This window comes from Egretta garzetta, unplaced genomic scaffold (assembly GCF_000687185.1).
Source record: "Egretta garzetta isolate BGI_Z169 unplaced genomic scaffold, ASM68718v1 scaffold234, whole genome shotgun sequence".
Lineage (NCBI taxonomy): Eukaryota > Metazoa > Chordata > Aves > Pelecaniformes > Ardeidae > Egretta > Egretta garzetta.
Genome location: NW_009259528.1, coordinates 1,539,026 through 1,556,208, shown reverse-complemented (window position 1 = coordinate 1,556,208; position 17,183 = coordinate 1,539,026). Strand labels below are relative to the sequence as shown.

General features: G+C 43.9%; 1 protein-coding gene across 1 annotated transcript in view; it reads left to right on the top strand.

Moving 5' to 3' along the window:
• The window catches only part of PCDH15 (protocadherin related 15), a 326,536-nt gene that overhangs the window by 142,028 nt on the left and 167,325 nt on the right, over positions 1-17,183 (top strand). Inside the window, exon 10 of the mRNA XM_009637544.2 lies at positions 12,242-12,448. Within this exon, the coding sequence (XP_009635839.1) occupies positions 12,242-12,448 (207 nt within the window). The remainder of the gene's footprint in view (positions 1-12,241; positions 12,449-17,183) is intronic.

The window sequence follows — 17,183 nt, the reverse complement described above, 5'->3', positions numbered from 1 at the left end:
GTTTGCTTGGCAGCTGCTGCATAACCAGTTCATGGTATGGGCCAGAAGCCAGCTCTGGCTCTCCAACACGTCAATATTGCAGTGGGTTGGTATCCAGTAAGTAAGGAAGAATTTTGTTCATTCAGGATTGCTATAAAACCTGCAGGAGTTGCAACAGAAAAAGAAAAGAAAAAAAAAAAAAAAAAAAGACTTGGAAGTATTTTGAGGCTACTGAAGTAGAGGCATACTTTTCCACTTTACGGTTCTGTCTCTAGTCTATGTTATCTGCCTAGAACGATCAGTACCTCGGGTTTCCTCCAGTGTGAGGGAAATGTATGCATGTCAGATTCAAAATTGGGACAGGAATTCTATTTCTCTTGCAAGAATTGATTTTTCATTTTTGATGGCACAGAGGTTCTTGTATTAATGACTAAAAATACTTTTAATATTCCAACGTGAGTTGGAAGGATAGAGGAATGCTTTATTAATCTCATGTGGACACCTGTGTACTGGGGAAATTAAATCTATAATGTAGTTTCAGAGTAGGTTTTCATACAACCTGGGTGGTTACTTTTTAAACCACTGTCTGTTATATTTGATTGTATTTGTGCCATTGGGAAATTGGGAAGGATTCATGTAAATTGGACATCTCAATAAAAACGCCAATTAGATTTTAAAAAGGGGGGGGCAATAAGTTTCCCAGCTTCAAATAACATTTGTAGCCTGATATTTTAATAAGACTTTTCCTTGGTTCTGAGTTTTACAGCTCCTAGGAAATCACTGTTAGAAACAGAATTGCTTGGTGTCACAGTTGCTTGGGATTTTTGGTGCCTTCCCAACGGTGTTGGTAACAGAAGTGCGCTTCAACACCGAGCCACAGCTGTGCAGGGTATTTTGAGGAATATCCCTACAAAGTCTTGTCCGTATCTTATGTACCTATCTCAAAAACCTGTTATCCCCAGGTGGTGTTTCAGTCAGGCTGGCATTAACCTCGTGACAGGCAATACCATAGAAACAATTCTGTAGTGGGATTGCGTTTCCTTCTTGTGTGGGCGGTATGAGGAGGTCAACGCCGTGGGTCAGAGTTGAACAGACTGTTTGATATTCCAGTATTACAAGAAAATTGGTTTGGGGTCCCATTCTGCAAGAAGTGATGTTGAACTTTCCAGCAGTAATATCTACTCTGTTTACTCTTCAGGCTTGAATCTTTGAATGGAGTGTGATTTCCAATTTTTAGAAGGCTTTCCCCTGCCAAATTGGCTGTGGCATTTATATAGGCTGTGACTAGGCACAGGAGGTTTTAATAAATCAGCTGTACTTGCTTTGAGTATGCATGTAGAGACTGAGCCTGAGTATTAGCTGGACCAAATTGCATGTTAATGAAGGAAGATTGTGTGTGAAGCTTGGCTACGAATGTAAAGTGCTATCAACTGGTGCAGGCATTTTGATTACGTGAATACTGTTGTGATAGATTGGACATTAGGAGAAATTTCTTCACCAAAAGGATTATCAGGCACTGGAAGGGGCTGCCCAGGGAAGGGGTCGAGTCCCCAGCCCTGGGGGGATTTAAAAGCCGGGCAGACGCGGTGCTCAGGGACAGGGTTTGGTGGTGGACTTGGCGGTGCTGGGTTAACAGTTGGACTTGATGATCTTAAAGGTCTTTTCCGACCTAAAGGACTCTGTGATGCTGTGGCACTGGCATGGCAGGAATTTGTGTGCCGGTTCTCCTGCCCATCCCAAGAAACCACCTAGTAGCTGGAAAGGCCACTTTTCTGTTCTGGTGGAGGAGCTTTTGGATCAGAGGGATGCTCCCAGTATGTGCATCGGCTGTTCCAGTATAGTTAAGCCCTTTGCCGTGTGCATGGTTTTCCCCGATACAGATCTCGGCAGAAATGACAGAAAGTGATGCTCTACTACTACTCGCGCTGGAGGTTAATTGGTTCCTCTGTTCCTGTTGGGAACTTCATTGATCTCTCCTGTCCATTGCTCTCGAGGCTGTTGAACGCTTACTGCGTTACATGAAAAGAAGGCACAGCTTCAGCAACAGCCTCGGGACCAAGCTGCAGACAGACGTGCACTTTGAAGGCAGACGGTAAAGTGTATATATGCCACGTCTTGTGTGGTCTCTGCATTGAACAAAGATTGTTTTCTGCTCAGCGTGGAAGTACGAGCGGCTCAGTCAGGATGCTTTGCCAGCCGCTAGCGGGTGCAGAGGGCAAGGCTAAATGACGAGGTTTAAAAAACAGATGCGTCATCGAGCGCAGCACTAGGCTGGGGCCCTTTGCTTTTTAAGAAACTTGAGAATGATCCCAATGCTGAACTGAAAAAGCTGATTATGTCCTCAGCTATTACAGGATCATAAAATTGCCGAGATTGGCAGGCACCTCTGGAGATCGTCCAGTCCAACCCCACTGCTCAGGCTGGGAGTGGGGTGGGTGTTGAGTATCTCCAGGGCTGGAGACTTCACAGCCTGAGCAACCTGGTCCAGTGTTTGACTACTCTCAGATTAAAGGAGCTTCTTCTTACATTTAAATGCAGTAACTTGCATATTCCTGCCCCTCGAACTGATCCCAGCACTCCAGATGTCTCACCAGTGCTATGTAGCACTCCACTCACTGGCCATGCTTTTCCCAATGCAGCACAGGTTTGCTGTAAGGGTGTTTTGCTCAGTTCATCCACCAGGACCCCCGTGTCCTGCTCTGCAAAGCTGCTTTCAAGCTGGTTGGCCCCTAATGTGTACTGGTGTCTGGGGATTTTCTCTCCCCAGGTGCAGGACTTGGCATTTTCCTTTTTCTGAACTTCGTGAGACCCTTGCCTGCCCATTTCTGCAACCTGTCAAGGTCCCTCTGAATGGCAGCACACCCGTCTGGCAAATCGCCCGCTTCTCCCAGTTCCATGTTGCCTGCAAGCTTACTAAGGGTGCACTTGGTCCCATCGACTGGGTCATTAATAAAGATGTTAAACAGTGGTGGCACCACTATCGACCCCTGGGTGCACCTCCATTGACTGACGTCCAGCTGGGCTTCGTGCTGTGGGATCAGAACACTGTGTACCCAGCAACTCAGCGAGTTTTCAGTCCACCTCACTGTCTATCTATCTAGTCCATACTTGACCAGTTGTCTATGAGATCATACGGAGACAGTGTCAAAAGCATTGCTCCTATCAAGATAAATAATATCCACTGCTCTCCCTATACCCACCAAGCCATTCATCTCGTGGGAGGGTGGTCAAGCATGAATTGCCCTGCACAAACCCACACTGACGACGACTCATCTCCTTGTCCTTCATATGTTTGGAAATGGTTCCCAGAATGATTGCTCCACCGTGACCTTCCCTAGCATTGAGGTGAGGTTGACAGGCCTGTAGTTCCCCAGATCTTCCTTCTTGCCCTTCTTGAAGATAGAAGTGACATTTGTCTTCTTCCAGACCTCAGGAACCTCTCTGAATTGCCTTTCAAATGTAGCAGAGAGGGGTCTTGCTCCCTTAGCGTGTGTGAGTGCATCCCATCAGGTCTCCTGGATTCATGTATGTCCAGTTTGTTTAAATATATCCCTAACCTGATCCTCCCCTGTCTTCCTTGCTCCAGACTTCTCTGTGGTCTCAAGGATGGAGATTACTGAAGTCAGGTCTTGCCTGTAGAGACTGGGAAGGTGACGACATTGAGTATCGCAGCCTTTTCTATGTCCCCTGTTGCCCTGTCCCACCCAGCAGCAGGTCTACGTTTTCCCTAGTCTTCCTTTTGCTGCTGATGTACCTATAGGTTCTTGTTGCCATTCAGTTCCAGGTGGGCTTTGGCTTTTCTAAACCTGCATGTTAACCCTAACCTGCATGCTCAGGCAGTGTTTCTATAATCCTCCTGCATCGCTTGTCCCTAGTTCCAGTTCTTGTAGGCTTCATTTTTACAACTGAGTTTTGTCAGGAGCTCCTTGCCTGTCCACGCAGGCCTGCTGACAACTTCCCTTGATATCTTCCATGTCAGGATGGACTGGTTTTGGACTTGGAGAAGGTGATTTCTGAAAGTCAACCAGCTCTCCTGCACTCTGCTGCTCCTTAAGGCCATATCCGATGGGATCCTGCCAAGCAGATCCCTGAGTTAAGCCACAGTCTGCTCCTGTGCTGTGTGCATTAGTGTACAGACACTGCAGGGGGGGCATATGGTCATGCTGACTTCACAGAAAGGCTATGAGAGCTTTACCTACAACGCTGCCCTGTTGGCATTCCCTTATTTATGTGTACATGAGGGTGGTCCCCCTTTCAGCCCTGCTTTAATGATTATGGGGCCCTGCTGCTCACAAAACCCTGCAGGCTTTGGTGGCCAGCCTGGGTCCACCACTTCTTCACTTGGTTGTTGCTTGTCATCTCCTTGCCGGGTTGATCAGCTGGCTGGCACAGATGCTGTTGCCCCACCCCTACCATTCTGGTAGTAAAGACAAGGATTGACTGTAGAATTGCAAGAGGACTTCATGAGACCAAGTGAGAGGGTGATGAAATGGCTGATAAAATTATGCATAGCTTAAAAATAACGTGATACAAGTCAGAAAAGATCATCCTGGGCTTACACACAAAATTATGGGTTCTGACTCGACTTGGATATGAGATGTTGGCATTGTAACTGATTACTGAATGTGAAGGTTGGCTCAGTGATCTGTGGCTGTCAAAAAAAAAAAAGAAAAGAAAAAAAAAGCAAATTGAACATTAGAAATCATGAGGAAAAATGGAGAACAGAACAGAGGAAAAGCCACTGCGGTACCGTACAGATCCAGGCTATTGCATGTGTCTTGACCACAGTGCATGGCTCTGAGCTCTTATCACAAAAAGGACAGAGCAGAACTGCAGCAGGCTCATACCAGGTGAGGAAGAAAGAAGGTATGATAGACACCCATAAAATCTAGTGCCGCAGCTCTGAGAGCGAAGAGGAATCAATAGTTCACTGTCTCCTGCCATGCAAGAGCCAGGAGTTACCAAAGGAAACAAGCAGGTGGCAAGTTTAACCCAGACACAATAAGGTTGTTCTTCATCTAATGCAGTTTGTCTGCTCTGACAGACAGCGATGTGAGGCTGAAGGTTGACACGGGCTCAAGGAGAGGCAGGGCTGGCTCATGGAAGAAAAATCTATTGGTATAAAGAGAAATCCAGGGAAATCTGAGCTGCTTATGTTCTTCCCTAGGTGTCTGTCTTCGGCTGCAGCTGCAGCCGTGATTTTGCGCTGGATGGGTTATTGGTCTGATCTAGTACAATTCTTCTTAGGACATTCTTTTATTATGAGTTTCAGAAAACACTGAAAGAAAACACACTGCTGGCAGGCAGTGAGAAGGTGTGCATCAACTGAGGCTCACTAGACTGGAAATTCCTGGATTGCTATCACAGAAATGGGCCAAAGTCCATGCTTTTTGAGGCTTAAAAAGTCCTGAATGATTGAACTTTTTTCACCACTTCAGAAACTTTGTATTTGCAATGTTTGGTAGGTTTTTGTGATGATGTCAGCCTCCAACTCTTCTCACCCTGTTTGTTTGATCTCTTGGCTCCATGCATCTGTTGACCTTTATTTGTTACCTTTGTTCAGGGTAGCTCTAATTTTCCCCTCTTCCACTATACCTTAAAGAATAGATTTTCCTGCATTTAGGATTTGTGCTTATTCTTTGCTCTTCTACATTCTCAAGTGGTGCAAATAGGGATTGCAGCGTGAAGACTAATGCCCCATTTATTTAGCTTAATCAACGTGATAAAGACTTACTAGTTTGAAGTAGATGCCTGGGCTGTAGCAGCTGAGAACTTTGAGAAAACTTCACAGGGATTGCTTCTGAGTAGGTCTCTGGAAAATAACCTATACATTAAAAAGCTCATCTTCCTAAATAGTGGTGTTTTCTCTCAAATTTCTCCGAGTACAAAGTGGAAAATAAAAGACAGACCCCATGGCAAGTAGAGTTTTTCCGAAATATTTTGTCCTTGTTCTGGAACTGCTTTGGTTTTGTGTCTCCCTCTCGAAATGCAAGTGAAGATGTCTCCTCTGATGTTCCTGCACAACAGTGGAGATGCATCGGCTCTAATGGGAAACGGGGTAATTGCTCGGCCTCAAAATAGAGCATGAACTGAACAAATGAGAGTGGGTTTGTACTCACGGTGACAGATTAGGAAAAGAATGGAAGAAATGTATTTTCATTAAATAGTTACTCAGTCCACTTCCTGACAATGACGAAATCTTCAAAATCATGCGCTTGGTTGAACTGCTGTGCATCTCCTCTAGGTATTAAGTACAGTAACTGTTTTTTAAATTGGCTTTTCAAATGTTCATCCCTTACGTGAACTCAGTATTCAATTACTTCTCTTGGCTTATCGCATTCACAAACGTGTACCCAGCCCAAACAGTCCGGAAGCTTCTCTGCTCCTTGAGGCAGCCTTTTTTCCTATCTTGCGCGTAATACAGTGTTGAGAGTTGACGTAGAATTGAAAGCCTGAGTGCAGAGGCAGGTTTTGGGTTTGTGAACAAGGAGAAGGAAAAAAAAAAAAGGGTGCAGGAAAACCAAACCCTTTCCTATACATCAATAAAATGTTTCTTCCTACCGGTCTTTCTGCAAAGTTATCACATACATATTGAAAACAGAAAGCTTTTCCCGTATTTAGCAGCATCTCAGCATGGCAAATGTTTTTCCTTGCCTTTAGAGCACTGTTGCAGATGGACATTGTGGGTTAAGATTGACCCTGAATTGTGGGTCATCGCTCACAAGGCAGTGAAAATACTAAAATCCACAAATGAGAAGTTCTGACATGTCTTGTATTGACAGAAATAGCTGTGTTTCCTTTCTGCAGTAAAGAGGCTTTTTTTTCATTTGAAACTCAAACGTCCGTCGCTTAAAACATGGCGTAATGACTTCACAGGTGGCATTTTCTTTAATGAAGGGAAGAAGAAAGCGTTTCTTTGTTTGGAAGGGTGGGTGTAAGTATTCCTGGTCACTGCCCTACAGCATCACAGGCCTTACTGATACTGAACGTGCTTACCCTTGATACACGAAGAAAAAAAGGTAGGGTTTGGGTTTGGGGTTTTTTGCATAGTGTCTAGACACGTTATGTGCCAATTCCACTTCACTGATGATAAAGTCAAATTTCTTCTGTGTTCTAAAGATACTCTGTGCTGCTTGTCCTTAAGCCAATTTTTAATCCATTTCAGTAGTTCTTTCCTTATGCTGTACTTTCTGACCTTGTAAATTAATCCAGTGTGTGATACACAGTCCTAAAGCTTACCCTAAATCTAGATAAATTATGTCCCTAGTTTCACCTTTATCTCCCAATTCAATTTTGCACTTAAAATAAGCAACTTTGTCAGACCTGACCTTTCTTCTCTGTATCTGTGCTGACTGCTCCTTTTTAAAATCACATCGGCTTAAATACTATATAAAGTTTTCATCTCCAGCACAGCTTGAAGTCAAGTTTAAGTCTGAGTGTCTGAAGTTCCTGGGTGCCTTCCTTGTTCTTGTGTTAAATAGAAAATCTGAAGCAACCTGCCTGCAGTTCTCCAGTACTACGTCTCCTTCCGTGAGCTATCAAATGTGTTTGCCAGAGGCTTTTCCTTGCTTCTCTTGCTGTGTCTCTTGAAATGCTGGGATAGCTTCAATGGCAGGGGAAGCACAGAGGGGTTTGGTGGGCTTTGGAAAGGAGACGAGCACAAGACTTTTTAGCAGGGCCGGATGTGACAGGACAAGGGGGGATGGCTTTAAACTGAAGCAGGGTAGGCTTAGACTGGATGTAAGGAAGAAATTCTTTGCAGTGAGGGTGGTGAAACCCTGGCAGGGGTTGCCCCGAGAGGGGGTGGAGGCCCCATCCCTGGGACCATTCCAGGCCAGGTTGGCCGGGGCTGTGAGCAACCTGATGTGGTTCAAGGTGTCCCTGCTCCTGCAGGGGGGTTGGGCTGGGTGACCTCTGGGGGTCCCTTCCAACCCAGAACGTTCTATGATTCTAAGACTGGAAGCAGTTATGGCAACTGAACTGAATTTAGAATATTTACAGTTCCCGCTGGGATGCTTGTGAAAAGCTAACCGGACCAAAAACTTCGAGGATGCGCGAAGGTGGCTGTCAGCCAGGCAGTGGCTCCTTGCTCTCTGCGAGGGTGTCTCTAGCAGCCTGCTAGGGGTGCTCTCTGGCTTGTTTCAGTTGGTTTTTTCTGGTGGTGAAGTTTAGTGTAATTCTTTTTACAGCATGCTTAAATGGATGCATTGACTCCAAACCCGGCATTAACTTCCAGTAGCAAAAGAACATGCTGCTTTACCTTTCAGAAAAGCCAAAGGGCAATTTTTAGGTACACTGTGAATCTTATTCCAATAGCATTCTATTTTTTTGTTTGCTTTATGTGAACACTTAAATATCTAGGATGCAGAGGCTTGTGTTTTTTTTTTTTTTTTTTTTTTTTTGCATGGGATTGTGTGCGTGATGGTGCAGATATTTTGCAAGCTTTATCTCAATCTTAAGCTAAAGAGTTGTGTGCCGGAGCATATAGGTATCATTATCATCGATGTAGAAGAAACAAAAGACATAGTATTATTTTATGCAATTATTTCCAAGCAAGCCATGATTTTTGTTTATTATAAAAAAAAGTCAGTCTAGGTATAGAATACGAATGCAAAGTTATATTTATCCATCAAAGAACTTTTCATCTAATTCTCAATATTTCATGAGTGATAACAAAAGCAAGTTGAAGTACGTTGTTGTGACTTGTGCATCTTGCATACTGTGTCGTGCAGGGCAAGAGCAATGATTCGATCACGTTTTTGACGAGGCGTTATCCAGAAGCTAACCTGGCTGGTGTCGGGATAGCAGGCTTAGGCTGCTGAAGGACGGGGAGAACAAGGTCTAAAATGCATTTGGTTGAATGAAAGTATTCAGTTGCTCAGGGAATTAAGAGGATTGTGGTGGCACAGAGTAAATGACGTCAGGACCTAACAGCAATTTGGAAAGCTTTGGTTGTGAAGAAGAAAAGACTGGTGGCACTGATCTCAGCAAACTCTTTGGTCAAGTAGTGCAGAAAAAGTTCATTTTATGGACTGGGGCGGGGGGGGGAGGGGGGAGGTGAAGCTGGAAGCAGTGGCTTTCACATGGTAGCCTTGCCGCTGAGCACTTCTAAGGAAGGGAAGGAGCACAGTTGGATTGTGTCCTGGTGCAGCACTGATGCTGTGTCCTGGTGCCGCAAGAAACATTAAGACACTGGGAAGCGACTGTGACTTTCTGAAGGATTAGCTGCTTAATTCTGTCCAGTTCTCGAGGAGGCCAAAACTAATTATTTTGTCCAGTCTACCCAACCTGGTGAACAAAAAGGAAAGCACCTGCAAAGCTGAAGTGCTTTTGAGCTGAAGTGCCCGCTGAGGAAGGAATCTTTTCATTGTCGTTTTGATATCCAGGGCCTAAAATTGGAAATCCAATCTTAGGAGCACACCTCCTTCTTTGTATTTTGACCGTGTGTAGTTCAGAGCACTGGCTTTTCCTTGAGAAAGGCGCTGCCGTGCGGTGCTGGTGATGCAGGAGACACCCTGCGTGGGCGAATATTTCCTCTTTTAACCCGGGACGGGGCCTGGGCTCACTTAGGCTTTCACGCAAGGCCGTTGCTGCGGCAGTTCAAGCTGTTGAGAAGATTGGGACCCTCTGTTCTTTGTGTTTTCCTTTTTTTTTAGAATCTCTTCATAGCAGTTGCAAGGAACATCAAGGTTTGTTCTGAAGAAACTTGCAGCAGCTGTGTGTAAACTTTTTACTGTGAAGAGGCCTGTTTTTCTTGAGGTGGAACATTGTAGTTAATGATGCTTGGCCGTAGATCTGCTTTATAGGACAGAATCGGATCAGCGTGTATTTGTTGCTCACGGAGCAGACTTTCTTCCTAGGGGTTTTTTTTCATGCTTTCAGTATATTAACTTGGGCAAAAACTCTATCAGGATGGTTTTGAAGTTTCATCCTACTGGGTCAGCAGCCAGTGTACTTCCAAGTCACTTTGATGAAGTTCACTTTTACACATGAAGTTTATTTTCATTCAGTGGAGCATCAACTTCAAAATAAATCTTATCTTGGTAAATTATATTCAGCATTTGGGAGTCACTTAGCCAGCTTCCAATGCTGTTGCCAGCTACTACTATATGAGATTTGAAATACGTTGCTGTTAACTTTCCCCGGAACCAGGATTCTGCCAGGGATGTTTGAGTGCTGCTCTGTTGAATGAAATTCAGAGCATTTGGAACTAAATGCTAATAAACCCGATACGCATGATTCTCTTACAGGGGCTGGTGTGAAGGCAGACTTCCTCAGCTAATGCAAATCTCTTTAAAATTGGTTGGCATCACCCAGAAGCATGGGTCTCCTTGGGTGAATTGGAGCCTGGTGTACTATTTTCCTGTTACGTGTTTGATTTGAATATGAATAATTGAAGCTGGCTGAAAAAAAGACATTCATACTTAATAGGGTAGTAATTACTTGAGGCAGTTATGGGTTTGATCACTGGTAGTGTCCTGTATCCCTAGGAGCGTGTAAGAACAGCGGTAGATAAATATGTTGCCTCCTGCAACCTGGTTACCAAAATCTGAATGTGCCAGTGAATTAACTAGCACAGCTCTCAGTTGCTTCAAGAGAGTTTTGTCTCATTAACAAAAATTAATCTAGGAAAAGCCTTATTAAATTCACGTACTAGCACCTGCTTATGTAAAGCCACTTGCCTGACCTGACTGTATCCCCGTGAGTCAGGAAATGGCCACGCACAAGCAGATAGGTTGGTGGTCGCTTTGAAATCTGCCCCAGTATCGCTGTTGCCCATCTCTTTGTCAAGAGTATCGCCGATCTATTTTACAGAGGAAACTACATTTTTCCTAGGAACCGAGTGTTTTGAATGAGTTTCTTATGAATTACTACAGGTGCCATCACCTACTTTGAACAAAATAACAATTTTTGTGTTTATACTTCTCCCTCCTTGGAAAGGGAGTTTTTAGCAGTAGCAGCAGCACCGTTGTTGCTTGGTGAACAGAGCGAAGCTCTGTGCAGAATGAACATTTTGCAGACAAAAAAAAAAAAAAATTGTGTCCAAAGGAGCAATGAAAAATAACTAGTTGATGAAATGAAAATGGCATGTTTCCAGAAGAAAGCTCCCGGGATGTTGGATTTGGAAAATGAGGAGTTACGAAATGGGGGAAACGCCAGAATGAAAGTGAAATCTCTGCAGACCAAAAGTACGGTTAACAGCAATAACTGAGGCAATTCTTCTCCCTCCTCTGAAATGTTTTTACACCCGAGAAGTTTGTTGCACGCTGTGCTTCCCGTGTCTGCAGAAGGGTAACAGTGCGCTACCGTCGCCGTCCCAGGGGCTGTGCGCTTACGGATTTTGGCAGTGAAGCCACTGTCTTATGGAACCCTGCTATTGCCTTGTGACAGAGACATGTGCAGGACCTTAATTAGAACTGGTTTGCCCTTTATAAATTAAATAACAAGTTACTTGTTGTCTTCTATTTCCCCTGTTTATTTCCTTTAATTAGTCATAGGTAGTAAATTGAAAAAAAAAAAAAAAAAAAGCAAGCACCATCACGCATTTATATTGGATTAGCACACTGGAGTGGGCAATTAGTGCTTTTATGTTCAGGAAGTCTGAAAAGAAGAATAAATCAGATGAAACTGTGTCAGTGAGTAAATCTTGGTCAGTGAGGCTTTGCCATTGAAAAGTGGGGGTTACTCGTTGGAGTAAAGAATTCTGCTTGACAATTAAAAATAGGCAAACCCCAAATTGAAGTCCCACTCCTCTAACACTAGAGAGATGGATTTGTGGGGGGAGGGAGGGTCAGGCATACCCAGGGCAATACGGTCCTCCAGGCGCCTGTAGCAAGGACCACGTGTCCACGGGTACCATCACCATCTTTTGGTTTCAGCTCTCTTGCTGGTAGTGTGGGTGTAGGTTCTGTTGTGCAATCAGTAGTTTCCAGTTTTCTTTCATCCTTCAAAGATTTTTCCAAAGCTCTCAACACCAATAGTTTAAGGAGCTGTGTGTGCACGTGTGCTGTAGAGCTTTGAGTTCCATTGCAGTTACTTAAGAGGTTATTGTGACTGAAACTCTTCTCGTCCTTATCAATCTTAGATGATTCTTGTTTGGTGTTTCTTTTTTTTCCTGATGCTAGGTTTCATAATAACATGATCTATACATTATTATTTGCTTTTATAACTGGGTTGTGATTCTTAAATATAAGCTAACACTACTTAGTGACTGTAGTTTTACTTGGCTGAGAGCCTGTGACAAATGAGGTATTTTTTTTAGGCTGAACAAGACAACGGCCATCCTCTTCCCGCCTTTGCCAATCTGCATATTGAAGTCCTTGATGAGAACAATCAGAAGCCTTACTTCACAAAATCGACGTATGAGGGCTTCATCCTGGAATCCTCCCCAGTGGGAACGACCATCTCTGATAACCAGAACCTGACTTCTCCGCTGCAAGTCGTGGTGTTGGACAACGACGTGGAGGAGGTATGTTTCTTGTGCTTTTATAGCATCATGCTGGTGTTTACATTTTTATTATTTTCAGAGTTCTTGCTTTTCTCATAATTTTCTTATTGAGACAAAACTGGTTTGGTCAATAAATAACAAAATCTTGACGTCATTGTTTCTTTCTGAGTTCAGATGGATTTGAAAGGGCATCTGAACTGAAAAACTGATCTCTGTTTTACTCCGCTCTCCTTAAGAGTGTGTTCTGTTAGAGCTGCTGAATGCTCAGTGCAAAGAGGAATAGAAGTGCATTTTGTGAGAAGGATGAATCTGCCACGCAGTGTGGGGAAATGGGCGAGAGAAGCTCAAAGTGGAAGGGTCCAGTAGTTTGAACAACCCAGTAAGAGGAGGCATAGGAGGGCGGGAGGCTGAACTAAAGTTCAATCCATTCTTTGCTCTGCCTGGGTTTTGATACTAACATTACTCATAGTAAAAACTGGGCATCTTCAGAAGAAGAGTACCTGAGCAGTAACGATACCACACCTCTAGGGCTAATGGTTCTCCTGTACTCGCCAAGGCTGCTGATGTTACGTGGGTTTTGGTAACGATTCTTTTTCTTGTAATTGCCGTTGTCTCCAGTTGTCCTCTTCGTTCTTTTCTTTTGTTTCTGTTCTTCTGTTTTCCCGTTATCTTCAGATCTGTAAGGAAAGCGAGATTGTAGGTATAGGGTTTGTAGTAATAATTTATAGTATACACAATACTCTTTAATAAAGTTTTTAACCTGATAGTCTGAAAAGAATCTTCTGGCTTTGAAAGTTTCACTTCTGACATAGGCAAATTCATTATTTCTGAGGCACACGAGAGGCCATTGGCACTGAAAGACGCTTTCACCATCGCTGTCTGCTTTCGAGTGATTTATTGTCCCAAGCAGTTATTTTAAAGCCCAAACTCATGTAGAATATCTTCTTCCTATCCATTAAAGACTCTCAGTCAATTTACGGGCATTCATAAAAATCGGTTGGAAGGCAAGTGGAAATGGCTGTTGGAGGTGGCTTTCGTAGGGGCTGGAGAAAAGGCACGGGGTGAGTGCACGCGGCGGTCGTTGGCCGGCATTGCCGACGATTCGTGTTGCCTGTGAAATACTCTTGTTCAGCATTGCTTTTGTTACAAGCAAAGCAGTTTCCTTATTTGATCAAATCAACAAATTCCTTAATATAGGAATAGGAAAGGTGTGCAGGCGTCAGGTATGTGTTTATATTTATGATACATTGTCTGATTGCGTTGTATAAAATCTGTTATATGTGCCTGAACACAACAGACATCAAACCATGTGAGTTAGTATCCACAGTTCTACCTCCTTTTTAAGCTACTAATTGGAGAGACTCTCTCGGAAGGCTGCTTTTAGTTCTGTGATCTTTATGTGTATTAAACAAAAAAGAAACGGGGATATTTTTGGGATGTTTTTAGCCTAAGCAAATTGCTCTCTGTTTTGTTTTATCCACACCTTCATGAGAGTGCTAGTAAAACCCTTTGGTTCCAATACGCCTCGGTGCGTATCTGTTACAGAAATCTGGAAGTTCAGGGCACTATTTATGCCTACCTTATAGCACGTGTGATTGCCTATTAACTTAACAAAAATGGAAAGAGAGGCAGACTGAAGCCGAGCAAGCCTGTCCGTGAGACTGATGGACTCACGCATTAGATCGGTATGGTCTGGCACTGAGAACAGGGTTTTCGGCGAGCTTTGCTGAACTGTTTCTGCCGGGGTTGCTGCACTGCCAGTTTGGGCGATGGACAGCCGAGGACAGTACAAAAATCTCACTGTTAATCCACAGTTTGCTGTCAGTATTTCTCTATGTCCACCAATGTTCTGGGGACTGAGATATTTGCCCTCGGGGCTCTGTAGGTGCAATGAGTGGGAAGACCCTACTGTGCCTACGAAGGCCTCTGTGGTAAAAGAAGTCAGGCGGCTCGGCTGGTGAGGGAGGGGCTGAATCCAGTGTGCTTGAAATAATTCATAACAACTGCTTTAATTAAAGAGAACTCGGTGTCCTAGTTCAGACGCTTAAATTTATGAGGCAGTTTTCCACGCTGGTGGTTTTTTGGGACTCTCTCCGATTTCCTAGTAGATGATATTGTTACACGAAAGGAATGACAGAAGGACTTTGGACTTCATTAACCCCCAGAGGGTTTTCAGGTTGTCGTTAATAGCGCTCTGATTAACCTTTCCTTGGCCGTTGTGCAACTCTACCCACAAGATGTCGAGGGCAGATTTGATAACACAAGGTTCTTGGTTGTAGCTACGTATTAGATCATTTCTGAGACTGAAAATGAAGATTACTGTGAACTGTTAAATCCTGAATTTGGGCTGACTCTTTGAATGAACCAGGTAACTACCAAGTAGTTAGTATAGCACATGATACGTGTGTACTCTCAAATGGCAAATATTTAATTTCAAAAAACTTCTGCATGGAAGAGTAATTTGTTCCTTTAATATAAATTACTTCATGGATATTGTAATGGAATCCTGGTATTTATGATTTATGTTCCCCACCAAAAGCGCTTTCTGATACTGATTTGTCAGTACAAATTCAATACCTTGAAGTTTGAAGGGTGCCCTGAAATTCATCACCAGCAGCTTGGCCACAGGGCTCCACACATTCTACTTTTGTGCCTCCTTTCTGGTACATCAGCATGTTCCCGGGAAGTTCTCTCAATATTTGGATATTGGATAGGGCGGTTCATTAATACACTTGTGTTTGCCTGCACCAGAAATATCAACACAGGTGTGGCCCAAATATGTGCAGTTTTAATTGCATCACTAATAATAGAGATACCTGTCCGATCTGCAGCAGCTATTTCAGTTGGGACCACGAACATGACTTAAATAGTCTGTGTCCCAAGACGATGAAAACCAAGTTTATCATTCTTGAACGCAAGCCGCTTTAGGCAGCTGATCAGAAGGTGCTGAATGTTTCTGTGTCTCAGTACAAATAGACCTGGAATTTTACACCCATGGGGAATGACCACGTGAGGGCCCAAAAGTATTTCCTGGTGAACTTAACACTTGGTTGGTTTACATCATGTTTTTATTTTCATTGGGTCACGAGTAACAGGAGTTTGGTTGAGTTAGTGAAAATCTAGCCCAGTCACGTGATGCAAAACGAGACAGAGCCAAAATGTTTTCCAGTGACTTTTGTGTATGGTTGAAAAAGTGTAATATTTCAGTGTTGCATGATGACTAACCACCAAGGATTTCTAGGCAGGGAAATGATGTGGCATAAAGACTTAATTTTGACACCCCAACGCATCCCCCCCAAAGTGAGGACAAGATAACGACGGTCTCTGGCCCTGCTGGGGTGTAACACCGTGTGCTGGTGGAATCGGGCTGGCGGCCCTCGTGCTACTAGGGTGGCTCCATACCTGTGAGGCCACTTCTCTTAGGTGTGGGGGTACAGGCCAGCAGCACAGGCAAAAGTGCTCCCGACCCTGGGAGAGGGAGGGGTTGCTCTGTCTCAGCAACCTGAACTGCTCGGGGAACCTGGTGCCAGATTCCGTGACTGTATCAGTCTTCTCTCTTGGGTGGTTTATTGATGCTTCAGGCCAACCAGATCTGATCCATCAGATCCACCAGAGGCGATGTGTCCCCTCTCTTTCCAGCCTTATCTCAGCACGTCCAGGGATCTGCCTGCAGCCACAGAGATGGTGATCATCCTTGGGTGGAAGGGCTCTGTGCAATTTCCCATGCCTTTGGCATCACCGGGCTCATGCCCAGCCCAGCTCCTTCCAATTCTATGAAATGATGGATGTGAGGGGGGAGCGAATCAGATTGAACTGCCTGCGTGTTAATACACACGTCAGAGGTTCAGGTTGTGCTTATAACCTGTCGTGGGCGTGAGACTTCCAGCAGAGTAAGGCGGGGAGCGCAGCAGTTGCATGGGACTCATCCATAAAGCAGCCAAGCGAGCTGGGATGCCAGGTACCTCCTTGCTGGGACTAGATGGTAGCTGGGGGTGGGTTAGTAAGCACAGGTAATGCTTATTAACTTCTGCAGGTCTTAATGATCTGATGGCTTCATTGTATTGTAGTAAATTAATGTGTTTAGAAGGGATTGCTGCTGAGAAGTTGACACAGATCCTCTACGTGCTTCTGCATATTAGTTTCCAATACTGACACTGGCTAAACGTAATGTATTCTGCCTGCTAATTGACAAATCAGTTGAGATTATATTTCATATTAAAATAACTCCCTGTCCTCAGATAAATGCAGGAAGAAAGCAGTCATCTTAATTGTGTATCTTAAGAAAAAAAAAAACCCCAAACACATTCTAGATTTAAACCTTGTGGGAATTATAATAGGGTCCTGCTATAAACCTTTCAAAAATTAATTTATAGATGTGGCAGTGCAAACAGACCTTTAGCTTGAGCAGCACTGCCAAGTGCTGATATAATTAAGTGGTCTGTTTAAATGGCATAAATTAAATTAAGCCACACGATTACCTTAAGACCTGAGTAAACCAAAGCTGAGATGAGGAATTTAAACAGTATGATCTGATTGCTGTTTACATAAGGCTTCCCGAGCCGCTTGCTGCCTTACTCTTTTGCTTCCATGGGAGGGCACTGATTTCTCCTACTCTGGTGGCTAGGGCTGGTGAAGAAGCTACACAGGAACCTCGTTACTGCCTTGTATGCCCAATCTTGTCGAATCTCTTAAAAAAAAAAAAAAAAAAAAAAAAAAAAAAAACCAAAAACCCCAACACAAAAAAAAAAAAAAACCC